The sequence below is a fragment of the Lissotriton helveticus genome, chromosome 7, assembly GCF_964261635.1.
Source record: "Lissotriton helveticus chromosome 7, aLisHel1.1, whole genome shotgun sequence".
In the NCBI taxonomy this organism is placed as follows: Eukaryota; Metazoa; Chordata; class Amphibia; order Caudata; family Salamandridae; genus Lissotriton; species Lissotriton helveticus.
Window position 1 is genome coordinate 825,840,394 of NC_136068.1, and position 14,316 is coordinate 825,854,709.

Below are 14,316 nucleotides of genomic sequence, written 5' to 3' on the forward strand. Positions count from 1 at the left end.
ATTTGAGCAAATAGGTTTAAGCCATCTGTGCCTAGGAATTTTATAAAATAGACAAGCAAATAAAATATGTGCCAAGGATTCATTCTGTGTTGGGCAGAAGGGGCATTTACTTTGGTTTAGGGCGTGCCATTTACTAACAAACAAATTAATAGGGAGTGAACCCACTCTAAATTGATGGTAGAGTTTCCTATCTTTAATAGTAGTAATAAGATCTCAATAGCCTTCATACTCCAATTCATGCTGTGCTCTATAAAATCCCTTGTTAATGATGGCCTTGTTAAGGCAGAAAAACGCTTCGTTTTGATCATGTTCCACTATGCTGCCTTATATTCCTTCTTTGGAGGGAAGGGGTTATCAGCAGGATTTACCCACAATCTGCTCATCCCCATCTCACTCAGGGTGAGTTTTACCCGTCTCAACCAAGGGATTTTACACATACAATGTGCATAAACGTCCATGGTATCACTGCCCTAGAACTCCTACTTATAGAGAAGCCTTTATATAAGCACATACATTTACAAGTGCAATGGGTATCAGGAATGCGTGCCGATTTCGTAGATTCGGAATTTAGTCACTTCACCACGTTTATGCCAACATTCACACAGCCATTGGTTCAATCAGATTATGAAAATGGCTGGGATTGCCTCCTGCTAGGAAGTCGTTCTATTTTGTTTAGGTGCAAAGGTTATGAAAATGGTTGGTTGCTGGTAAAATAACCAATATGCTAGGGTATAGTTGATGCTGATGTGGCTGAATAATTATAATAAATAAATTAACCTTATGCCATTTTGATTAACATTGTACTTTGAATCACTTCCTTTCTTTGGGAAAACTGAAGGGTGATACTCTATTTTACATTCTTTTTATCGACTTAAACGTGATTTTTCAAATACTTTCCATGTTATCTATTTTAAAATTGCTGGAAGTTTAGTATGTTTCTAAATATTTTTTAATTGGAATGTTTTATGTGATTCTAATTATTTTAATGAATCTATAATAACAAAAAAGCCTTTTACCTGTTAAAAAGCTAAAAAATCTACTTTCCTGAATAGTGACTTTTAAGTTGAACTATTCCCTCATGTAAGTCTTGCTTAGATGCACAAATAGGTTTAAAAAAGGAGGGCAGTGTTTGCACCACCCATGAATTACTCTTACTATAACATTAAACAGAATTCAACAATTTAACATATATTCCCTGTAGAACCTGAGAACCAGATTCTGTGGAAGATGGTTCCCCATTAGAAAGCCCATCTATTTATTTGTTGTAATTTCTTCAGCACTTACTGTACTGCAAGGCTACTTTAGGATATTAGGAACAGAGTGGGATCTAGAAAGGGAGGAGGAAGGAAGCAAGATATGACAAATTTGGAATACAGAATGTTGACAGCACCTAAATCTGTATTCAATCTGAATTTAGTATTACATTGGAGTCAGATAGAGTTTCAAAGAGAGAAGGATTGAAATGTGGAGACCTGCTCCAAATGACATGTATATTGGCTGGTAGATACTCTGTAGGTTTTCTGAAGCCTGCCTTCTTTGGTAGATCTGGAATGAATTGGCAAGGTATTGAAGCACAGGGACCCAAGACAGATTTATGGACCAGGCAGAGCATTTTATGCTTTCCTTGCTTAGTATAGCAGGGAACAATGGTCCCTGTGGACAATCAACAAGTAATAAACAATAATAAAACCACAATCACAATTGTTGAAGGCAAAGAGATGTTAGAAAGAGAAAAAACATATCACATATTTTTCATGAAGTCAAGTTGTTTATATACATGCGTATTCACATTATTTTAAATCCAGTGCCTGGTGTCCCAAGTGAAAGTGGAACCTAAATGTCAAGGTTGTGACTGTTTGTGCCATAAAACTATGTTTGAGGAAAATATGCAAAGATGACCATCATGTTAATATACAATGAGTACTCGTAGCCTCCTAGTACAATAATAGGGGCAAGCTTGTCATTCCACAAGCGGAGACAAACGGAAGCGGTTCTCCTGCCATTACTGGTGTGATTAATTTCAAAGCTGACCCAGGAGGTTTCAACATATTGAGCGATCCTTCATTTTCCCGACCTGATAACTACATTTGGACACGGATTGTCGATCTTCCATATTCTTTACAAGGCCTACATACAAGCAAGCCTCATAGACTGCTAGTACTCCTAACCTAACTATGTGCCCGTCTTGGTCCTATGTGAGTAACCTCCCCTTATTATTCACTTCCATAAGGTGCACACCACATGATCTGGCAGTCATTCTCAGGTGTCCCTCCTTTGTTAGGTCCTCAAGAGACCCCATATTGACAGTTGGATCAAAACGTCGTTGACAACCTAAAGCAAACCATTTATTAGCCCCTATTATTGTAATAGGAGGCTACGAGTACTCATTGTATATTAACATAATGGTCTTGACTTGGTCTGGACTTGACTTCTAGAAAAATGTGTGATATATGTTTTTTTCTCTTTCTGACATCTCATTGCCTTCGACTATTGTGATTGTGCTGTTTCTTATTGTTTATTACTTTTTGATAGTCCACAGGAACCATTGTTCCCTGCTAAACTATAATTACCCTGGTTCCATGTGAGTAGGGTGTCCCTTGTGTCCTTATACACGTTCCTTGCTCAGTAGCCACAGTAGCTTTAATGCATTCACATTTTAAGGCCCAGTAGTGGCATTACAGAGATCTAGTAAGGATACCCACTGTAAGCCTTGTGTGTAGATTCTTCACACTCATAAGAGGATTCAGGCCAGCCTGTGTGTACACCATAAATGTGATGAACTGTTACCAATAACTATTTCCATAGGACAAAATTGTCACAAAATTAGAATCAAAACCTCCAAACCTTCTAGATCCATCAACAGAAATTCAGAGTATTTTTGAAACATTGAAGGTGCGTAGTTGCACACTTTTCAGAAAGAATGAGTCTGTAAACCATTTCGGGATATCTACATTCCAATTATGGTGATGAGAACATCATCTCTAGAACAAAATGTATAACTGGTGAGGGCCTCCTATAACTATACTAGTGAGGAGCTGGTTGCGATCAGGAATGCTAACACTAACTCAGTTATAACAACCTATGCTTGCCCCACCCCTACTGAAGTAGAGGGATCGTTTTCCTGCAGCAACTGTAGATTTCAAAGCGCTCCTGCCCACTCCAGTGAAGCCAATACTAAGTTTAAGCTGAACCCTCGTTGTACAGAATTTAGGCACCTTGCCAGAACAGATTCCGACCATAATTGGAACTGTTTTCTGGCCAATGTAAGGTCACTGCCCAAACATGCCACTGATATATGGGACCTACTGTCCTCCAATAATCCCCTCATAGGATTTCTTACAGAGACCTGGATTAAAACTCACTCTAACCCTGACATAGCAGTGGCGCTCCCCGCTAACTATCACATCCTAAAACTTGACAGACTACATAGGACTGGGGGAGGAATAGCTATAGTTTACAAAAATTCAGGGACTATCTCCATCCTTGACCAAGTGAGCAACGACCAGTTAGAAATAATGGTCTTTAGCTTGAATCTGCATCATAACCTCAACTGGAAAGGAGCCATAGTCTATCGCCCACCAGGACCTCTAACCAATACCACCTCACAGCTTATTGAATTTATTGCTTCACACGTCATTTCATCCAGAAATTTCCTGCTTCTTGGAGACTTTAACCTACATAGTGAAATCCTACAAGTATTCATCTTTTCTCACTGAACTGGCTTCTCTCAACCATCGGGCTATAAACAAAGATCCTACCCACCAGGCAGGACATACGTTAGACATCATCTTAACTAACTCGTCTGATTTATCTTACAGTGCCACGACGCCTCTGACTTGGTCTGACCATTCGATGGTTGAATTCCGTATCAACAACCACAAGGCTCCCCCTGGCCCTATACATTTCTTAAATAAAAGCTACAGAAGTGGAATTTGATTACACCAGAACATTTCTCAGATACATTCTGCCCACCTCATCACGAGGATTCAGATAAGGTGGAGAAATGCCTTGCCTCTTTCAACGCTAGCCTACTGGCTACTTTAGATAGCTTAGCGCCCCTGAAACAATGCCCTATTTCTGTAAAACGTCACCAGGCACCATGGTACTCAGCCCCGCTGCGACTAGAAAAAAGCTTATGTAAACGACTTGAACGCCTTTGGCACCGATCTCAAAACCCTGCCGATAAAGAAAAATACAAAGAGGCTTTAAACCAGTACCATCGTAATCTAAAAAATGCAAGGAAACCCCATTTCACAGCCACCCTCCTACAAGCTGGAAGCTCTCAGAAATGCCTCTATCAGATTTTAAAATCCTTTACCAGTCCTTTAGCCTGCGACACTACTTCTGTACCATCCCAAACACTGTGCGACAGCATTGCTAGTCACTTCACAGAGAAAATAGATATAATCTATAACAAAATCACTTCCACCACATATCTCCAACCTAAATCTGATATTGAGCTCCAACACACCCCATCAACCACCGGTACACTAGGAAATTTCCCACTACTTACGATAGAAGACACTGAAGTGTACTTAAAAAACACCAAGTCGGGGTCCCCTCTAGACCTAATTCCTGCTAAACTGACTGCCACCCTGGCTACACAGCTCGCTAACCCCATTTGCAATATTCTTAACAGCTCCCTGACGGAAGGTGCTCTCCCTCCGGAAAGCTGCTCAGATTCTTCCCATTAAAAAGAATCTTAAAATGCCAACGGAAGACATAACTAATTATCGTCCAATTTCACTACTTCCCCTTCACACCAAAATGCTAGAAAAGCATATCAATATACATCTCTCCAACTACATTGAATCCACCAACAGTTTAAATCCCTCACAATCCGGATTTCGCCCCAGATACAGCACAGAGTCATCCCTAGTAGCAGTTGCCGACAACATCAGGATGCTGTTGGATAAGGGTCCGGGGGTGCTCTTGGTGCTGCTTGACCTTTCCGCAGCATTCAACATTATATCTCACCACGTCTTACTCAGAAGACTAAGCGACATAGGCGCCACAGGACTAGCTCTGAAATGGTTAACCAACTTCGTATCTGATAGAACTCAGACCGTGAACCTAGGCTCCTACCACTCCAAGACCTCTAAAGTCACCAAGGGAGTACCTCAGAGCTCTTGCTTGAGCTCTACCTTGTTCAATGTTTAAGTTTCTCCCCTGGCAAGACTGTTGAGAAAACTAGGTTTTGTCCCCATATCTTATGCGGATGATACCCAGCTACTCCTTTCACTTGACAAATCCAATCCAAGGAATGAAATCTATAGCGGAATGGATGAAAAATAACTTTCTCCAACTAAACGCCACCAAGGTCGAGATAATGCTTTTTGCCGAGGCCACCTTGGTATGGTCTCCTACTTGGTGGCCACAGGAACTGGGCCCCACCCCTTGCCCTAAATCAGTGATGAAAAACCTTGGAGTCTGATTGGACCAAAAACTCACCTTGAGAGAACATGTCTCCGCTACCATCTGAGCCTGCTTCCACGAACTCAGCATGCTCAGAAGAGTTTTTTCTTTCTTACCTCTGTCTTCTAGAAAAACCTTGATCCAGGCATTAATTTTAAGCAGCGTAGACTACTGTAATGCGCTGTTGATCTCAGCCAATGAAAAGGACATAAATAGATTACATGTAGTCCAAAACACCGCGGCTCGCATGGTGGCCGATGTCCCCCCTAGAACATCACCCCTTCCCTTGCTTAAGAAGTTACATTGGCTACAGATACGAAAAAGGATTCATTTCAAAATCTGTTGTATGGCCTATAAAGCTGTATACAGATTAGGCCCTAGCTATCTCAATGAGAAATTTGTAAACTATGTGCCTCCTAACCACTCCGTTCAGGATACAAAGTCTTAATTTCTGTTCCACACATTAGAAAATCTCGACAAGGGGGCAAGGCCTTTTACCATCTTGGCCCGCGCCGATGGAACGATCTCCCCATTCGCCTATGGCAGTGCACCGATTACCTGGCCTTTAGGAAACTACTGAAAACCTCGCACTTCTAAGAAGTCTCCTGGGTTCATTGTTGTGTCCTAGCGCAGAGATAACCTTATGGAGTGATTCATGCGCTCTATAAATAAATAAATAAATATTTGCAGGAGAAAGATGATCGTGTTGTTAAAGACTTAGATAATAATAATAAAAATTAAAAATTACTGTGAAAAAAAGTGTATTGGCCGAAAAAAAATCCATAGGAATTTTGGTTCAAAAGTAGGGACTTGTAATGCCTGAAGGGCAAATGATAAATCCGAGACAGAAAGTGCTTAAAGTGGGTTGACCCATGCACCATCCTTATGCTGTAGTGGGCAGTAAATAATGTGAATATCACAATTACAGACGGATGAAGAAGCCTGACTGAAAATCCATATAAGTAAGAATATTATACATATAATATTATTAAAACCAAAAAGTCTTGGCTAATGACGGACCTAAAGATATTTAATAATTTTTGAATATATAGTAGTTAATACATCGTCCAGAAAACAATGCCATTGTGTCGAAAATGAAACCACTGCACAGAGAAAACCACTGCAAAACCATGCAAGCAAGGAACATTGAACAAAAATACTATACCAGAGGACAGGGGTCAATAACCCCTTTGTGGCCTGGAGAACTCGGCTCCACTTTGCGTCTTTTAAAGTCACATTTGCCCTGTTTGAAAATGAACTATTTGTTGGTGGGTATGAAAAATATATATAGCAACTGATATACTCTCGCTCTACAGTGTCTGTTAGATATGTCATACTTTGGAGAGAGCAGTAATCTTTAGATGGTTATAGTACATTAATATGCCCACTAGCAGGAACGTTTTTGCTCTAATGAAAGTGAACATAAAGTGCAAAAAGTATTCAATTAATTTGTAAACAACCAGCATATTAAGATACTCTCTTTTATAAAGTTTTTTTATCAATGTGTTATAACACCACATTCAAACAGTTCCTTTTTTATAAAAGAAACTTTATTTCCATTTTAACATAACACCATGCATTACATAGTCTGCCCTCGATTGAGCAGTCGGCCCAAACCAGGAACGGTAACCCGCCCACCCTACACTTAAAACTCCATATTCAAGCATTTCTTGACATCAGTACAGAATTTCATCACCCATGTTGAAAGGGGCATACGCTAGGTCCAGGCATATGAGGCCGCTTGCATCCTTGTATGATACAGTCCAATTAAATGCAGTGGCAGCCACAACTAAACGGAGGTGAAGGGGAGATTGGGAGGGTGGGGGTGGGGGGGTGGGTTAAATGAAAGAAAATTCATTTAAAAAAACACTTACCTGCAGGCCGTCGGTGCCTTTCGGTCCTCTTTGGCTCTTCAGTCGACTCCAGGAGCATGAACCATGAAGCACACGGCCTCCCAGACTCCCCTAGCCAATCATGATGCTGCGTTACAGATTGGCTTGAGCACCGTGGTTCGACGCTCAGAGGGACTGGGATGCAGTGCATGCTCTCCACCAAGGCTGTGCAATACAGCCGGTGGAGAATGAGAACATGCAAAGTGTGGATGACTGTTTGGTGGTCCAAGACGGCCGGCCAAACAGTAATGCACACTTAAGAGAGTACCCATCCCTTCTTCCTCTGTTCCTGTGACAGCCAGCCTGCCTCATACCAGCTGAGCCATGACGGAAAACTAAAATGATAACGTTGTGTTATCATTTTATTTTTCCTTTTTCTTTATAAAAAAAACTTTTTAATTGAAGAAAATTCTCATTCCAACACAGTTTTTCGCCTACAACCCAGGGGGGCGGCAGCATGTCATTGTACAATAGTATACACAGCTTGTGAGCCAACAACCCAGAGGGCAGGCAGAGTTCAATAACCGCAAATATCAAGAGATCATATATTCATAGTGGTCTTGGTATCCCTTAGAGCGACAAATGGATATCATACATAACCTACGATGGTCAATGATTAACCAATCCCGGGAAAAGCATTCAGAGGTCAGTCACAAGTACTAGTGTCAATAAGGTGGGGAACCCTTTCTTGCCAACAGGCACCAACCTAAACTGCCTTCCCGTCCAGCCTACCCTGTGTTCCGGAAGCCTGATCCCCCCGTTAATGAGGCATCCAGGTCAGCCTCGCGCAGTGTAACCTTTAAGTCGGCAGTCAAGTGACAGCTGTGTGGTTATTGTCATCAGGAGTGGTGGGGATATCCCGCCAGGTTCCATGTCTCTGGTAAGCAGATATGTGGTATATAATCCCCAGACGTTTTTGGGTCTATTCTTGGGGGGCAGTAATTCACTGAAATTCTCGGTTTGTGTACTGCAATAAAGCATGTCGTGCGACCATTGTGTCAATGTAGGTGTAGGACCCTTCAACCAGCACATCGCAACCCGTCGTTTCGCCATGAGGAGATCCATGTCGACCAGTCTGCGGACTGTTTTAGGCAACTTCTTAGAATACCCCAAGAGTGCCAGAGCCGGGTCCGGAATAATCTCAGTGTAAACAATTTTCCTCAAATCCTGAAATTTCGACTCCCAATATTTGTATAGCCCCTCACATTGCCAGGCTAAATGAAAAAAATCTGCAATGTGTGCATGGGATCTGTCACATGCCGGTCTTTCCCTCAATCTTACCTATATAGTCTTTCTGGGGTGTAGTACACTCTATTCAAATACTTGAAGTTCATCAGCCTGTGTCTGTCTTGTAGTGATACGCGTCGTGTACTAGTACAACAATAGAACCACATAGAATCATCTATAACAAGTTGTAAATCTCGTTGCCAGGCCACCAGGCTTTCGTATAGTGATTCGCTCTGTGAGACATTGCCAATATGTATATGTTAGAGACTATCTTGCAAGGTGATTTAGTTATAATAATGTAGACAATTCCAGCACCTCTCGGGGTTCCTGTGGGTCATCCCCCAGCACCTCTTTGTAGAGCCCTCCGCACTCTGTAAAACTGAAATTTTTGCAGCTGAGTGTTAAGTCCTGCCGAGCCCTTCACCCCCTCCCAAGTTTTAACCGCATCATCTTGAAATAGATCTCCTGCCGTTAGTACGTTCAGTGTTTGTAACGCTCGAACAACCCCTTTATCTCTGCAGGGTGCCAACCAAAGGGTCCATTCTATAGGCATTACCGAAGAGTACAGCAGTGCTCCCGACTGTACCATTTTTCCTTTTTCAACTGCTTACAGACCAATGGGGCGATGCTCCTCTGCCTTATCAGATGATCCGCCCCTTAAGAAGATGGAGTGGAGTGATAGGACATAAGCAGAGGTGGGCAGTAAACTCCACTCCACCGGTGGAATTTTGCCCACTCAGCTTGGAGCGCTGAGTTTGGCAAAAAAACACCACCAACCGCTGCGTAATGGAATTTTTCGTGTGCGCTGTTGCCAACATTATGTTGGCAAGTTCGAGTGAGATAGAAATTAGCGCTAGAATGCCTACAGAAGAGATTTCTCAACGCGGTAGGTCCTGGCAGATCGATACCACTCACATGGAGAAAGTTGCCACTTGCATTGCGAAACCTGCCCACGAGCAGAAAAGCTACTCGTGTTACAGAAAGAAGCAGCGCCCTCTTGCGTGCTGCTTGGTGCCATTTGCCTGATTTTAAGATGCGCAACAAGCTCCCGGCGCAAAAATCAGTGCAACTGGAATTCCACAGCTCGCGGAACTCAGCAAAATCTTGAGTTTTTAGGTAACTTTTACTCCGCAAATTCTGCCTACCCTTCTACATAATGCATGTTTGTCGTATACAGTGAAGCACAATCAAAAGTATCTTATCTATGGTGGCCTCACATTCAGGCACTCTTTCCAGGACATTCATTCGAAACTGGAGCTGCTTGTGCTCCTCATCAGCCAACCTTTCCATCCAGACCCATCACCACCTACCCAGTGACCACAGTTTCTGAGCTGGAGCCAGGAGCCTTTCCTCCACATTGCCATACAACCTTTAGCAGGATCGAGTCCCTGTGCAAAAAATATTAAGTTGTTGCTTATTTTTCTTTTTCATCAGCAACATCCCCATTAACCACGATGCTACACCCTTAATCAATGTCCAGTCTAGGAACTCTGCTACAAGAGCCACTCCTTCAACCCAGAATTTTAATACCACAGGACATTGCAACCACATTTCAGAAGTACGCATTAACTGGTCCACTCCTGGGACAAGCCAGGTTACAGCAGGGATTCATACAGTTAACGTTTCTGGAGGGTAACAGGCACTCTCATTAGAGACTTGTAACAGAGAGCATACTTTCCTGGTGCCACCCACTACACTAATTAATTGGAAATTATTTTTGGAAATCCCAGACAGGTAGCACAGAATAATTTGTTGAAGGATACAATAAGTTATAAATCTGTCATCCAACAAAGCACACAATTTGCACAATCACGGATCCATATAAGCACCTTATGGAAAATAACCTAAAAATCAGAAAAAGTATGGGACCCACCCCACACTTTCTTCCAACTGTAACACCCACGTTTATCCAAATGTGTCCCTGCAATGTATCACTTGCAGCGATTCGCGTTAAATATGAATGAATATCGATCCACTTAGGCACCCCATTACACCCTTTACTTTCCATATTAATAATCTAACGGATGTTATTCAGGAGTATAACACGTCAGCAACAGTTTAAGCAAGGCCACACCAATGTCCACACACCAACTCTACTTCTCAGCTGAGCCATGAATACAAGTTCTGCTTGTAACCACAGCTAACACGCCTACAGACCTAACCATGACGCCTGCTCCCAATTCAATGCTTTTCAAAGAGCATGCTAGTGTGTGCAATCTCAAGTTGGCTCTATACCCATCAGGGTGCCGCAAGGCAACTTTGTAACACCACTCAATTGGTGTACCCAAATATAAATATATACATAAATATAATCTGTATCAGAAACAATGAATATTATTGGGGCGCCTCCCCCAACCCCTCCTGGGCACATCTATGTAACATGTGGATCCTACAGTAAAAACCTATGTCATACAGACGTCAATATGGACTAACAACCTATCAAAATCCATATTGCAAATCAATGCAATATCATACATTATTAATAATCAGCCTCTGTTTGCAATAGGCTCAGCTACTGGTTACAGCGGCTTGATTCTCTTCCCACTATGTGACACAGGGGCAAAGCAGCACCATAATCCACCATTAGGCACTGGATCAAGTAGATAGGGGTGCAGTACTTCCAGAACAGGACCCCTCTGGTTTTCCTCCCTCCACGCCATGCAGCCCATAGCATTCTAGTCTACCCTTTTTATCAAGTGCCTCTTCCCACACTCTTGCTGCTCTCCTTAATGAGTTCACCTAAGAACATCAGTGACGCCATGAGCCTCCACAGACATTGTGAGCACCTGGGACACCCAGTAATGCCATAGCAAGGTGCAGTGGGCTATAGTCCCCAAAAAAAGGAAAATTAGCCTCCTGACCGTGGGTTGGGTAGTAAAAATATAGCAAAATCATAGTTCATTTGGCCCCTCAGGCAGCTAATACACTATCTATAGCTATGCTCCCAACACCCAGCCCATTCCCGAGCAGCAAAATTCCGCCTCAAAGTTTATAATTCACTCTAAATATGCTTTCTCTGCTTTTGAGGCAATAATAAAGGACTTTGCCTTTGAACTGTCTTCCATGAAAGAACCCCCTTGACAGTTTTCATCATGGTAGAAAAATCTTAATTTTGTAGAGAAACCTAGAAGTACATATTGACAGTAGATGTTACTCTGTAAAAAACAGAACGTACCACTGGACAAGGTTGATCTAAGCCAGGGGGCCCGGGCTCTCCTTTGACACCTTTCACTCCTTTTCGTCCTGGCATTCCCCTTTCGCCCTGTGGATGCAGAAAGTCAGTGAGATAAGGGGTACCATTAATCCCTTCACAAAACTCCATAGTATTCAAGAGTGAACGGTGCATTGTTCTTTCCTAGTGGATGGTTCAAGTTGCATGGCTTTTTAGGAAGCAGTAGAAACAAGATCTGATTTGCAAGTTAGGAGGTTCTGTTTTTTACAGGAATGTTGGGCAGGGCACAGTACTTGCTTTTGAAAAATAAAATCATGCCACAGTTTGGGGGAGGTCAATGTAGGAAATCCGCCTTTTCAGAATTGTCATCCCAAATTTTTCAGCTTTTTCTTGCCCATAAAGGCTTACTGGTTTTAGCTGTAAGTGTAAGTTAAATGTCACTAGTGAACTGAAGCACCTATTATTCCATTCACTAAAGTGACCGTGTAAAACATGTAGCAGTATAAAATCTGCATCGAACAGGTCAAAATTTCCTTTTTTATATATTAATAAAGCGCCCATATGTAGGACCTGCAGTCCACATGGCAGGGTAGTACATGGTATTTAAAAGTGGGATATATAAAAATGTAATGTTAGCATGTCCTCACAGTGACTGGCACACAAAAGCTATTTTTCACTGTGGCAGGCCTAGCTGTCCCATGTAGTACAGATTAAAAATTCTAATACTATATCTCAGGAATAGGAGTAGCTAGAAAAAGAAGTAAACAGAAGTTTTTAATAGTTATTATGAATCCAATTCAATGCTGAAATCGGATTTCCTACAAATATTATGAAAGTTACTGTTTCACTACCTGAGGTTCCTGGAGGCTAAATTTGCATTTTATCCCCCACTTCTGCCAGCCAGTGAATAGGTGTGAAAAAGGTGCAAAGTGCCTCGAAGGAACAAATATTAGGCTGACTAGAATGTGAAGAAATGCCTCCTCTGAACCTGACAAATGACACCGGGTGGATGCTGTGAGCATCTTTTATCTTTTCTGACATTACAGTGTAAAATCCTACTTGACAGGTCTGTTGGGTTTTACATATAACACTGGGGGCGCACATAAAAGGAAGGAAAACTGGATGGGAAAATGATACTTGTATATCCACTGTCTGGTTGCTGAAATCCCTATTTCTTTTCTTCCAGACTTCTGTCTCTGGGTTTACTGCTGGTACAGTGTTTGTCCCAAACTGGATTTTATTGTTGGTGTGGGAGGATACTAGAGTGAGCAAAGTACACTCCCCCAACACAGCCCTGAGAGCACATGTTTAGTGTGGCCCAATATCTTTGCTATCTTGAAAATGCCCCAGGTGCGTAGGTTTGGACCAAGGAACTTGTATCCCATTGTTTAGGACGTGGTCAGTAGTCGTTCCAGCCCACTGGGACCCACTTCTGAACACTCCTGGACCTGGGGAAGATCAGAAGAGGACTGAACCTGTTCTCCGAGAAGGGCCCTGCAGGATTGGACCTATTCTGTCCTGTACCCAGAAGGAAGACGTGGACTACAAGGGTCATAATGCTGACCCTTCTGTTAAAGCTACAGAAACACAACAAGCTACAAGAGGTTTAAAGCTCAAATCTTGGTTAATCACTTATACTTGCATGCTCATTCCCTGAAACAGATCCTAAGCAATGCATTAAAAATACTGTACCTATGGGTTCATAATTTACAAGTTCAAAAATAGTTGCAGCGGTGTAAGGTAATACACAAGATTAACCCTTGCTAACATTTCCCCCTTTTTCTTGACCTTCAAGGCCTGATATGTCTCCAGGTGTTATTAGAAAGCAGACATAGATAAAGACCTTAGGCATTAAGATCACAAAAGGTACCAACTCACATTTAGTAAAAATAATATGGGTAATCGAGGAACTAAGCATAAACTAACAGATTCTATAACCTGATCATTTATAATCCATCTTTAAATTTGTTACTGCAAAGCAGTTATAACAACGTTAAATGAGAAATCATTTTCCTATTTCCCTACGTAAATAAATGTATAATTCAACCTTTTCTCCTCCTTGTCCACGGTCTCCTTTTTCCCCTCTGAGACCTGGGAATCCCTGTTGAAGAGATTTTGATATGTTCAAGAGCAGTATATAAATCAATCAATAAATCATAATATCACGATGTGGCAAAAATGTGTATTTTTACTAAAACACCAGCAATCTATTAATCGCATTCTTTCATCTCAATGTTTTACTGGGTTAGCCCCAGTGATGGTACACACGAGATTATTTGCAAATCCTACAACAAAACGGACCCCATGACACAGCCAGGATCAACCGTAATGTTCTCCATAGCTGTTCGGCAGATACCGAAAGTCATATGCCTGTAACTAGATCTTCCACAAACCATTTGCAACTGGTCATCTGGTCTTTCTACTACATACCAGAGTGGATTTTGGTTTTCAAGATCAGCAACATTGTTTGTGGAGCACGGGAAGGGTGTTCTGCAGAGGCAGTAAATATTTACCCTTTGAAGAAAAAAAGTGGCACTGCCTGAACATGTTGCTATTTTCCTGTGCACAATTGTGCAATATGTACATTCGCATGCTGAAATGCCTCTGTAT

The 14,316-nt window shown here is 41.9% G+C and overlaps 1 protein-coding gene across 1 annotated transcript in view; it reads right to left on the reverse strand.

Moving 5' to 3' along the window:
• LOC144769251 (uncharacterized) overlaps positions 1–14,316 on the reverse strand; it is a 434,380-nt gene that overhangs the window by 22,378 nt on the left and 397,686 nt on the right. Inside the window, exons 24-26 of the mRNA XM_078653312.1 lie at positions 13,754–13,807; positions 11,710–11,796; positions 6,581–6,658 (exon numbers count right to left, since the gene is read on the reverse strand). Of these exons, the coding sequence (XP_078509438.1) occupies positions 6,581–6,658; positions 11,710–11,796; positions 13,754–13,807 (219 nt within the window). The remainder of the gene's footprint in view (positions 1–6,580; positions 6,659–11,709; positions 11,797–13,753; positions 13,808–14,316) is intronic.